The sequence below is a fragment of the Hemiscyllium ocellatum genome, chromosome 19, assembly GCF_020745735.1.
Source record: "Hemiscyllium ocellatum isolate sHemOce1 chromosome 19, sHemOce1.pat.X.cur, whole genome shotgun sequence".
Taxonomy (NCBI): Eukaryota; Metazoa; Chordata; class Chondrichthyes; order Orectolobiformes; family Hemiscylliidae; genus Hemiscyllium; species Hemiscyllium ocellatum.
Window position 1 is genome coordinate 29,081,953 of NC_083419.1, and position 12,301 is coordinate 29,094,253.

Consider the following 12,301-nt stretch of genomic DNA (forward strand, 5'->3'; position numbering starts at 1 on the left):
TATTTTAAAATATAACTGAATTGCCACATCCAATTTGTTACAGTATAGGATTATAGAAATTTTGTTGCAGAAACAGATGATTCAATCCTTCACGCCCCTCTACCAGAGCCAGCACCATCTGGGGGCGTGGTTATTTTCTTTCCCAATGGCTCCTCTTTAAGGCGACATATAGATTTTCAGGCTTTACTCTTTTGGGTCTCACTGACTCCTTTAGATGAGTCCATCAATATCCTCAATAATGATCAACTCCATTAAACTCAAAACTTCAAGGCACAAGAAATGCACAACTTTTCTAGATACCACAGTGCTTAAATTGGCATAAAACAATAGTTACTAGTTAGCAAAACAAAAACGGAAACATTCTTTCACACAGGAAAAACTATCACCCTAAACACGCCTTCCACAGACTGGTGATGTCACGGCTATTCAATTTGCGCTCAAGCATTTCTCTCATTTTCTTCTGAATGTTGAGCCCATTCTCCTAGCAAAATACCTTTAATACTGCAGTTCCAAAACTCCAATACACACAGATCTTTCTTGATCATTGTACAGACTTGTATCAGTAATTTGTCCACGATATGAAATAACTACCATTTTGTGCAGATGTACTTAATACAATTTTAGTTTTTATTTTCTCCATTACTCCATCGTAGCTGGAATAACTCATATGGAACACAGTTTATAGTCCTGTGATTATACTAGCATTCTGCAGTCGGACTGTCTACATGTGGTAATGTAGTCCATGTTTTAATAACCATTTGGCAAACGCTCAAATAGTGAAGAGATTAAGTCAGGATAAACAAGGCTAGCATACTGAAGGACTGGCTTTCAGTAGAAGGTTCAGCAAGAAATGCTGTCCTTTTTGGAGAAACCTCCTATGGGTGTAGTAACAGAACACTCTCTGCATTAGTGGCTATGTAAGTAAATACAGTATCTCACATTCAAGGGAGCAAATGCCTAATTTTACTTTGCACTTGAAATCAACAATTTGCATTTATATAGAGCCTTGGTCATTGATTTAAAGCATCCTGAAGTGCTAGCCTGATCATGGAATGCGAGGCTCAATAATTAAATAGCTAACTTGGTACAGTATCACTATGGCAAATGCCATGCACCAAATCTTTGGCAGGCTTTTATTCCTACCTTCTCGGGTCTGTCAGGTTTACTCTGGTTATCAATAATCCAAAGCAGTTCCAACAGAGTATACCCAACTGTTCGTTATTGAAGCAAAATCTGACAATAATTGTATACATTACAAGCTTACCCACACAACGATTTCAATGAAAAGTGTATATCGACTTGTCTGAGGGTCAGAATGATATACATGATCAGCCTGCTCCCTCTCAACATCCAATCATTGATCAGAAGACTCCTGCTCTTGAGCTAGCTAATTATCGCTGTAAGGAGCATTCTCTTATATTCCGTTCCATGCATGCAGCCTGTGTAATCAATAGTTGACGTGGCCGCATATTCAGAGATTGATGAATTAACTACCAGCAAAGATTACAAGTGTGTTACATCTCACACAGTAGATTCTTCTCCCACTCATTAGGATAGCTGCTTGTTTTCTACAGAAGGAGGCTTATCGCTTGATTTTAACGAACCTTTGCACCAGGCTACCTTGCTCATAGCTGCTCATAAATGCTATTCCCTTACAGTTTTCGTGTCACCCAATCAATAGTATGATACTGACACAGCACAACCCTTTAGTCAATTGCTTTGTTTTGCTATCAAATAGGATGCTACCTAGTTTGCTGTGTTTTTCCAGCACCACAGTGTGCTGCACAGTGGCACAGTGGTTAGCACTGCTGCCTCACAGCGCCAGAGACCAGGGTTCAATTCCCGCCTCAGGCGACTGACTGTGTGGAGTTTAAATGTTCTCCCTGTGTCTGCGTGGGTTTGCTCTGGTTTCCTCCCACAATCCAAAGATGTGCAGGTCAGGTGAATTAGCCATGCTAAATTGTCTGTAGTGTTAGGTAAGGGGTAAATGTAGGGGTCTGGGTGGACTTGTAAGGCCGAAGGGCCTGTTTCCACACTGTAAGTAATCTAATTACCCTCCATATTTTTCAACTCCACATCTAGTGCCCTGTATTTGTTTTTAACAAAGCATGACCCAGACATGATTTAAGTCCATCTCCACTTAATTTAAACATACATATCCTTTCAGTAGACACAGAAAATACTTAAGTCAACATTTCATTATGGCAGGCTTCATATGTTTCTTCTTATTTAAGCCACCCAGCAAATTTAGAGTTACTATCTACATGTTCAGTTCCACTATACAGGCAGATCACATCCAGGTTACTCCCAGGTTAAACTGTTGCTGACTCTTGAATATGCTCCAATATCAAACAAACCCTGCAAATCATGACTCAAAGCTCACTCCCTGTACAAGCATCTACCATATTAACTGTTCTTGGACTCAACCTTTTCAATTGCCTTTTCAATTTCTGTAAGGAACTACCCATGCGATAAATATCTCAAAACAAATATTACATTTAATCCACCAGGTGTAAACACCAGTTCCAGTGCTCCGTAATCAACTCATAAGTCGGCAACTATCTAGCTTTCTTGAACTTTGCCAAAGATGTTTTTGGGTAATGAGTGTTCCCTTTCCCAGTGATTGCCAGGTTGCATTCTCCTGCTCTGTCACTGTGCTCTCTCGTTCTCAGTGGAGTAATTTGGGGATCTCTGTCAATGTTCTATTATACAAATGCTACATAACTCAGATCAAACAATGCAAAGGGAAATTTCAGAGTTGGCTAAAAATGAGATGCTATTATTTCTAATTTGAAGTTGGGTTCTGAACCTTATTTGTCTTTCAGCTGACCTCCAAACTGCAGAACCAAACAGACAGAAGGTTTTTCAGCAAAATGTTAAATATAGAACACAGATTTTAGACACTGCTTTAAAACAGACAAGTATTTCCACTAAAAAACCTGTACAACAGTACATTTACAAAATAAACATAGTTTCTTACCATTATATTTGGAGCCCTCCCTGTGACTTGAACCTCCATTAACATTTGGAGATAGGACAAGTTCATAACCATATTGTACAAAAATTTGTTGATATAATCGAAGGTCAGGTGCACTAATGGAATTATAGCCTCGTAGCACAACTGTTTTCTTGCGATTATTGAAGGCATTAGGTTCAATCTGTGAAAGATAAATAGTATACATTTGTTTTAAACATTGAACTAAAATTCTTCAAAATTGTTAACTTCACAATATCATTGATGTGTATTTCAGGTATGAAAAATGCAGATGAGCAAAATCAGAAAATACAAAAAGCATTACTTGGTAATGCAATGGACAAGATAACTGATTTTTCACTTTTGATCATTAGGTTTCAACCAGCCTAGAGTAGCAGAATGAAAATTGTCTTACTCTCTGCTGTTAAAAGTGTCTCACAAATGAATCATAGAAAGTTGCTTCACCAAAGGAGAACAATAGTCCATTGTGCATCTGCGAGGTCCTGGCTCTTGATTCTCATTTTCTATCCATTAATCTACTAGATTCTCATCTTCAAGTACTTAGAGTCATAGAGTCTCATACAGCATAGAAACAGACCCTTCAGTTCAACTCATCCATGTTAATCAAGTTTTCCAAACTAAACTCATCCCACTTGCTTGCATTTGGCCCATATCCCTCTAAACCTTTCCTATTTATGTACCTATCCACTTGTCTTTTAAATGTACCTGCATCTATCACTTCCTCTGACAGTACATTCCACATACAAATTACCCTCTCTGTGAAAAAGTTATCCTTCGGTTCCTTTTAAATCTTTCACCTCTCACCTTAAAAATATGCCCCCTAATTTTGAACTCCCCCTCCTTACGGAAAAGACCTTTGCTATTCACCTTATGTATGCCTCTCATGATGTTATAAACCTCTCTAAGGTCACCCCTCAATCTCCTACTCTCCAGTGAAAAACGTCCCAGCCTATCCAGCCTCTACCTATAACTCACATGACTCCGTCCCAGCAAAATCCTGGTAAATATTTTCTGAACCATCTCCATTTAATAATATCCTTCTTACAGTAGGGTTACCAGAACAGTGGACAGTACTCCAAAAGTGGCCTCACCAATGTCCTGTACAACGTCAACATGACATCCCAAATCCTATACTCAATGGCCTGAACAATGAAGGGAAGCATGCTAAACACCTTCTTAACCACCCTGTCTACTGGATACAACTTCCAGCTATGTACCTTAACCCCTCGGTCTCTCTGTTCAACAACACTACCCAGGGCCTTACAATTAACTACATAATTACATGTCCTATATCAATCTAGATCCAAAATAGATGGTGAGATAGAAACCAAGTCACTTCTCTTTATTGATAGAGTGTACTCCAGACAAAAGCCCCATTTGTTTTCCCCTTGACATCTACCTATGCAATTAAGTACTGCCAAATTCATGCTTCACTACTTGAGACAGTAAACAGTTCGCCTCTTCTATTGAAATACAACTTTGAGATATATAAATATTTCTTGAACAAAACAAATGAAAATTAAATTGGGGCAGAATGGTGGCTCAGTGGCTAGCACTGTTGCTTCAAAGCACCAAGGACCCTTGTCTGTGTGGAGTTTACAAATCCTCGCTGCGCCTGCGTGGGTTTCTATTGGATGCTCCAGTTTCCTCCCACAGTCCAGAGATGTGCAGGTTAATTGGACTGGCCATGTAAAAATTGCCCATTTTGACCAGAGATGTGCAGAATCAATGGAATAGCCATGGAAAATGCAGAGATGGCGACGGGATTGGATCTGTGTGGGATGCTCTTCCTCACTGAGAATATCATAAATCTTGGTGTACTTGAATAGCATCTGAAAGATTGGCATGTGAAGCCTCACTGTTCAGAATTAGCTTTTTAAAAATCTATGGTTCTATATCTCTGGGTCACCCAAGTCTGGAAATTTGAGCATGCCTTATTGTGACTTTAATTTCCTTCATGTTTTATTTGCTATCAAGACTTTCTCAATAGTAATATTTCAATTATATCAGTGTAGACTTGATGGGTTGAATAGCCTCCTGCTTCTGTACTGTAGGAATTCTATAATAAACAAGATAATATTTTCTAATTTTTACATCTGACCTTATAATGCAACAGAGAAGTTACATTTTCATGTTCTCCAGAATACAATCAACTTAATAGCCCTCCTTTCTTCATACAAAATAAATTCATATTAAAAAATCTGAAAAAAATACGCTTTTTCATTTTCTGGTAACTCCTTACATCATCAGGTGTTCTTTGATGCTCTTCAATCATTTGTTGGAGCAAGCACATTTTTTGTAAAGTCTGATAACTGGGTACTGGTGTCAACTCACTTTATTTTAAAAATCTCTTTTCTTTCTATCCTTTCCTTTATGTAACATGGCCAATCCTCAACATTTTCTGAGAAATCTCCTTTAGTGAATGCACGTCATCCCAAAGAGAAGGGTTATCCATATATTCTATGGGCAAACTTTTCTCAGATTGCCCTTGTGAGAGATTTCCCTTAGAGTTTTGGATAAATGCATTCCTGTTGCTACAACTTTTACAAGCACCAATAGTTCCTTATCTAAAGGAACTTCTAACTACATTTTTTATTTTCTTGGTTTGCCACACTAGCAGACATTTGTTATTCTTCCTCACTGAGAATATCATAAATCTTGTTGTACTTGAATAGCATCTGAAAGATTAGCATGTGAAGCTTCACTATCCAGAATTAGCTTTTTTTAATCTATAGTTCTATAGATTATGCGTGGGTTTCCTCCGGGTACTCCGGTTTCCTCCCACAGTCCAAAGATGTGCGGGTCAGGTGAATTGGCCATGCTAAATTGTCTGTGGTGTTAGGTAGGGGTAAATGTAGGGGTATGGGTGGGTTGCGCTTCGGCGGGTCGGTGTGGACTTGTTGGGCCGAAGGGCCTGTTTCCACACTGTAAATCTAATCTAATCTAATCTCTGGGTCACCCTAGTCTGGAAATTTGAGCATGCTTTATTCTGACTTTAATTTCCTTCATGTTGTATTTGCTATCAAGACTTTCTCAATAGTAATATTTCAATTACAGTACTTAGGACTAATTTGTTTTACCCATTCACAGGATGAGGGCATCACTGGGTAACAAGCATTTATTGCCTATTCCAGCAGGTAGATAAGAGTTAACCACATTGCTGTGGGCCTGGAGTCACATGTAGGGCAGACCAGGTAAGGTCAGCAGTTTCCTTGCCTAAAGGACATGAGTGAACCAGATGGGCTTTTACAACAAACAATAATGGGTTCCTGGTCATCACAGACTCTTGATTCCAGATTTTTATTGAATTCAAATTCCATCATCTGCTATGGCAGGATTCAAACCCAGGTCCCCAGAACATTAGCTGGGTCCCTGGGTTAAGAGTCCAGTGTTAATATCACTAGGTCATTGCCTCCCCTCAATCAATCATAATTGGCAACAGAATCTTGTCTGTGTGCACAGCCAGTTTAACTGTCCATTCATCTCTCAGAGAGAGACTGTCTGATTTATTAGGAAGCAATTAGCACTTTCCAAATAAGACCATTTATCCAAAGTCACTCATGACTTATTCTGCTTGGAGAGAAGGCGGCCAAGAGGAGATTTGATAAAAGTTTTCAAAATAATGAGCTGGGTGGACAAAGTAGATACAGAGAAGCTGTTCCTGCTTGTAAAGTAAAGAATGAGTGGGCATAGATTTAAAGTGATACGTGAATGAAGCAAAAGTGACGTGAGAAAAAAAACGTTTTCCCACAGTGAGTCATTAGGGTATGGAATGAACTGCAGGCAGGTTCAATTGAGGCATTGGATGATTATTGGTTTGCAGGGGTGCGGGGAAAAAGGCAGGAGATTGGCACAAAATAATAGAGCAGCTGCAGGCATGATTGGCCAAATGGCCTTTCTCTTAGGATTTTTTACCTGTGAGAAAATGGATAGGTAAACTGCAAATATAGTTTTAACATAAATGCCTTTCTTTTTCCTTCAAATTTCTTTCTCCTGATGCCAAAAAACAGCTGTTCAATTTTTTGATGAGCGACATTAGGTCTTGTTAAAGGAATACTATAATGCCTGGCCTGTGTAAACTGTATATGTACCTAGTTCCCAAAAATATTGCTTTGTCGTTTCCCACTTCCAGTTTCATTCAAGCCTTAAGGATAGACAGCTTGCTAAACAATAAGGATATTTTACTTGACATTATGCTGAATAGTGGTTTACTGCAGCTAATGGCACAGGGAATCAGCACTTATTTTACTGATTTCCTTATACCTTAAGTGGGAAGATCTCGCAAATTCTCTAATCTTATTTCAATGCTTATTATTTAAAGGATCTGGCGATCATTTTAACCAATCCACTCTACACACTAAATACGTGTTCACTGTCCAACAAGGCACAAGTGAATTAATCTAGGATTAAATCATCCATCACTAAGCTGAAGCGTAAGCTAGTATAATTTCCTCTGCATTATCAATATCACCATTTTCCAAACTTTCATGTGGTGCCCACGTTTGAAAACTTTGTTATTCCATTCAGGACAATTCATTCTGTAAAGTCATATCTACAATACCCATTAACACTAAAAGGTGTTCTGAAGGGTCATTCATCTGAAGTAGTTTCAATTCCTGTCAACTATTAGAACTTAAGAATCTTAAAAATAGGAGCAGGAGTAGGCCACCTGGCCCATCAAGCTGTTCTGCTATTCAATAAAATCATTGTTGATATTTTCATGGACTCAGCCACCCGCTCATCATAATCTTTCATTCCTTTACAGTTCAAAAATCAATCTTTGCTTTAATACATTCAGTGAGGTAGCCTCAACTGCTTCACTGGGCAGGGAATTCTGAAGATTCACAAACTTTCAGGTGAAGAAGTTTCTCCTCAATTCAGTCCTAAATCTGCTCCCCTCTAATTCTATGAGAATTGGCAATGATTTCTCCATCCTCATCCCTTCTAGTTTTATTCTCCTTTTGTACTGATGTTTTCAACCTGTGTCAGGGTGGTCTCGTGTTATTGCCACTAATAATGAATCACCCATTCTTTGTACTACTGCTGAAATGTCCCATTTGACCTTCAAAAAAGTGGACTTCAAAAAAAAACAGGTGGCATGGTGGCTCACACTGCTGCCTCACAGTGCCAGAGACCCGGGTTCAATTCCAGCCTCGGGTGATTGTGTGGAATTTGTACATTCTCCCCATGTCTGCATGGATTTCTTCCAGGTGCTCTGGTTTCCTTCTACACTCTAAAGATATGCAGGTTAGGTGAATTGGCCATGCTAAATTTCCCATAGTGTTCTGAGATGTGTAGGTTAGGGGTCAATGAGAGTAATAGGGATGGGTTTGGGTGAGTTACTCTTCGGGGAGTTGCTATGGATTTGTAGAGTCAAAGGGCCTGTTTGCACACTGTCGGGATTCTATGTTTGATCCACGAAGATTGCTGAGAATGAATGTGTTCACAAAATTTTGTACATCTGTTGCAAAATCATATTTCTTTCTGAAAATCTAATACATTACAACAACTTAGCACTGTACAATAATTTAACAGCATGCACTGAATTAGGAATCTCCAAATAGAATGTTTACAATTTTGCATTTATTTGGTTAAATTCATAATATATTATTTGGTAAAATGCCCATGCTGATTTCTAAACATATTTAAACCTGACCACATCTCATATATATTTAATACTTCATCTTTCCTATGAATTTTTCTGCATTTCCAAACCTTCCTTAATATTCAATTGTTAAACCTCTAGCTCAGAGAATACTTTACATCGCATCTTGCTTCTAGTTTTAAACAAGTGCCAAGGCCACACCTTGCTTTATTTTTGATAATGATGTAACCCATATCCACTTCATTTTTCACTTATCATAAGATTCAGCTTCACAAAACATCAATGGAAGTCATAATCTGACACTTTGCGTTTGGATTCAGTCATTCTTCACCAAAATGACACCAATTGCAACTTGCTGTCTGAAAATACGTTTTAGTTTCCAATCTCTACCTTTAAACAACCTCATCAATCTACATCCAAGCCAATCTGTGAGACAGAAACCAAAATATCTTTCTTTCTGGATGTAGTTTGTTAACTACTTAGTCTTTCAGCTTCTTTCACACACCAGTCCCACCTATTATCCCTTTGTTTCTACCCAGTAGATTAATTCATCAATTAACCCCAATCACCTGCTTAGTTACTTGCTAAATTAACAATCAACTCCATTTAAAGTTACAATATTTCTGAAATTAATTTTCATCATCTTTTCAGGTTGAGTGCTCCAGATCTCAATAATGCTCAACTGACAATGGCTTTCATCATCTTAAAAATCTGACTAATAATTTTATCTTCATTATAAATGACATGGACCTATGACACAAAATTGTCTGGAACAACTTTAATAAGCAAATTCAAAAGCTGCAGAGATAACCAATATGACACTGCGTGGTAAAACTTATATGGGTGCAAGAGTATTGGACCAAGGTCAGAATTAAACTAAACTAAGGTCAGAATTAAACTGTTGCAGTGGAGCAGAGAGATAGGGTTAGAATATTCCCAGTCCTACATTTAGCCTGACAGTGAATACCATTAAAACACTGAAATTCTGATGGGTAAAATGGTGCAAGTATTTTGGACATTAAGAAAGATTTTAACCCATTCAAAAGCTATCCACTTGAACAGGTTTAAAAATCATAATGATAGGTTCCTTCCTTCCAAATATTCACTAAGAAAAGGAATTTGCTAGGTACTTTTTAAAATCAAATCCATGACTAACTACATGAGAAAGAAACTAACAATATTTAAAACAAAATTGTGGAATTGAAGAAATAAAACAGAATGTAATGAAATTAAACAATAAACGACTGAGATAGCAGGAATTTCGTTTTACTTCATTTTGTGGAATGTTGCTGTCTGCTGCCCTTGTCCTTCTTGGTGGAACTGGTCATGGATTTGGAAGATGTTGTTTGAGAATCTTTGCTAATCTGCTTGGTAGGATCAAAAGGTAAATATGGATGACGTAGATCATTTTCCTCATTGGCTTTCATCTATCCAGCTGGTGATAAAATCTCTCCATTGCAACATCTAATTGAATGTTAGAGGTTTTGCCTCCACTATTTTAAGCAGCAGATTGAACCCAATAGTTCTCGATCTACTTCTTCCATTTTTTAATAAATATATCTGATAGCTATAATATAATCTTGTATACCTCACTCTGTCTAAACAGCCTATGATCTGTATGTCCTTGTATGTTATAATCTATCTGCCCTTGTATGTTATGATCTGTCTGCACTGCTTGCAAAACAAAACTTTTCACTGCACTTAGGTACATGTGACAACAACAAATCAAATAATATTTTCCTTCAAGATAATAAAATCTATGCTTTCCCTATCTTACTTCATAACAGAAATCTCGCAAAGGAGGGAGCAGCATTGAAAGTTTTCTCCCCATTTTCTCCATTAGTGAGTCAGTTCTCTTTGTTTCAGAGATCAGGATTGAATACAGACAGCAGTTTCATTATGATTTATTCCAATATATGCTCTCCTGTTTTGTCTACACAGTTATACGTTCTGACTGACTTTATTGAGTATATTGGCTGAATATTGGCTGGTCTTGTTGAGTATCAAGTTTACCAATATTTCAAATTCATCCCCACTTCATCTTTTATTAACAACCATGTAAGGGCTATATGCTATATATGATATTCATCTTCCCAACCTGCATTACCAAAGGGCCAATAGTCTAAATCTTGTTCTGCTTGCATTGGTTGGAATGTTATACATTACCAGTATCAAAAATTAAGTGAAAGGATCAATGAAAAGGTTTTTAACAGGCAATTAGAGCAGAATATGATGGCAATATTCTGTGTGTCAGGGAGCATTGTACAGAGAGAAATGGAGTTGAGAGTTAGATTTTAAGCTGGGCTAGGGTCCTCAGTGTAAATATTATATCCTTGGCCAGTCTTGGCCTGAGAATGAAGGCATGTTTTCTCTGACATGAACTAATACTTCCCTTCATCAAACTTGGTCTGCCTGACTTGATCTGAACTAATTTCAGGCACAGCTTGTGTTGGAGTCACTACTGGTACTCTACTAGTATTCCAACAATTCAACTAATCAGACTCATTTGATTTTTTTCCAACTCACTTCTTCACAAAGTCTGAAGGTAAAGCATGAACTCATACAAACCAAACCTTTCCAGTACTTAACACTTTGACTTTGCTGTAGGTTGTCTTTTATGAATCAATGCAGCTGGTATTATACCAGTAATTGTATGAAATGTGTTATGATAAATAAACAAAAAAAATCACTAGTTTGTGATTTAATGTCATCTAACATTTCTTCTCATTTGTGTCTAGCATTTGCTGATAAGAGTACACTAACAATTTGTGGTGTGTTCACTGCTGCTCCATTAAAGTAAGATCATAGAGTGAAACTCTGATGTGTGTTATCGCATTCATTTTCATGAAATGTGAAAACTTTTCCAAACAAAACTGAGATCCACTGTCAGACATAATTTCATCTGGAACCTATAAGAAGCAATCAAATTACACATCTCTAAAATGTTGTTTGTTGTTGATCACTTCACTAAATACATCCCAACCCACTTGGAATGGCTACCAATCAAAATGAATAGCTATCTGCCTTCAAATTCTGAAAAATAAATGTATAACCTCTGCCACACTCTAACTGGCCATTTCCATGGTCGCAAAATTATTGATAGTGGTTTTATTTTTAACAACTTGACAAGCTCTTCACTGTTTCTCTACGTCTACTCTGTCGCTAATCTACCCCTGGTCACAAAGATACCTTCTTGCTGCACTCTTTGATAAATCAACACTAATTGTTGATCATGAAGATCATATAGCAACTGTGACCAGTATCTTTCTGGGATTATAACTTTAGCTTACTACATAACCATCTTTACTGACTATCAACTCATTCTTATAGGATAAAACAAAAGGTCTCATTTCAGTCCGGTCTCTGTGATGGCCAATCATATGTGATATAGCTGTAAATTCTTGAGATTGTGGGGACCCACTAAGTGGCCCTTTCAATACCACCTGCTTTGACTGATAAATCATCTACAAATGAAAAGCAAAATACATCCTTCCCATTGAGTTCTAAGTTTGATGCAGCTGGTAATCTAGCATTCAATGACCTTGTCATCATCTGAAATTAATGTAATAGATACACAGGCAATATCAAAGTTCAACTCTGCATTTGGGCAACAGTTCGAGATGGAATGGGAACATTTGGACTCAGCATGGCTGTCAGTGGCTTATGGTCAATTTTGTTTATGAAACTATGACAATATGAGT

The 12,301-nt window shown here is 37.7% G+C and overlaps 1 protein-coding gene across 1 annotated transcript in view; it reads right to left on the reverse strand.

The window, feature by feature from the left end:
- The window catches only part of cped1 (cadherin-like and PC-esterase domain containing 1), a 216,443-nt gene that overhangs the window by 186,764 nt on the left and 17,378 nt on the right, over positions 1-12,301 (reverse strand). The window contains exon 2 of the mRNA XM_060839791.1: positions 2,981-3,158. Coding sequence (XP_060695774.1) covers positions 2,981-3,158 — 178 coding nt within the window. The remainder of the gene's footprint in view (positions 1-2,980; positions 3,159-12,301) is intronic.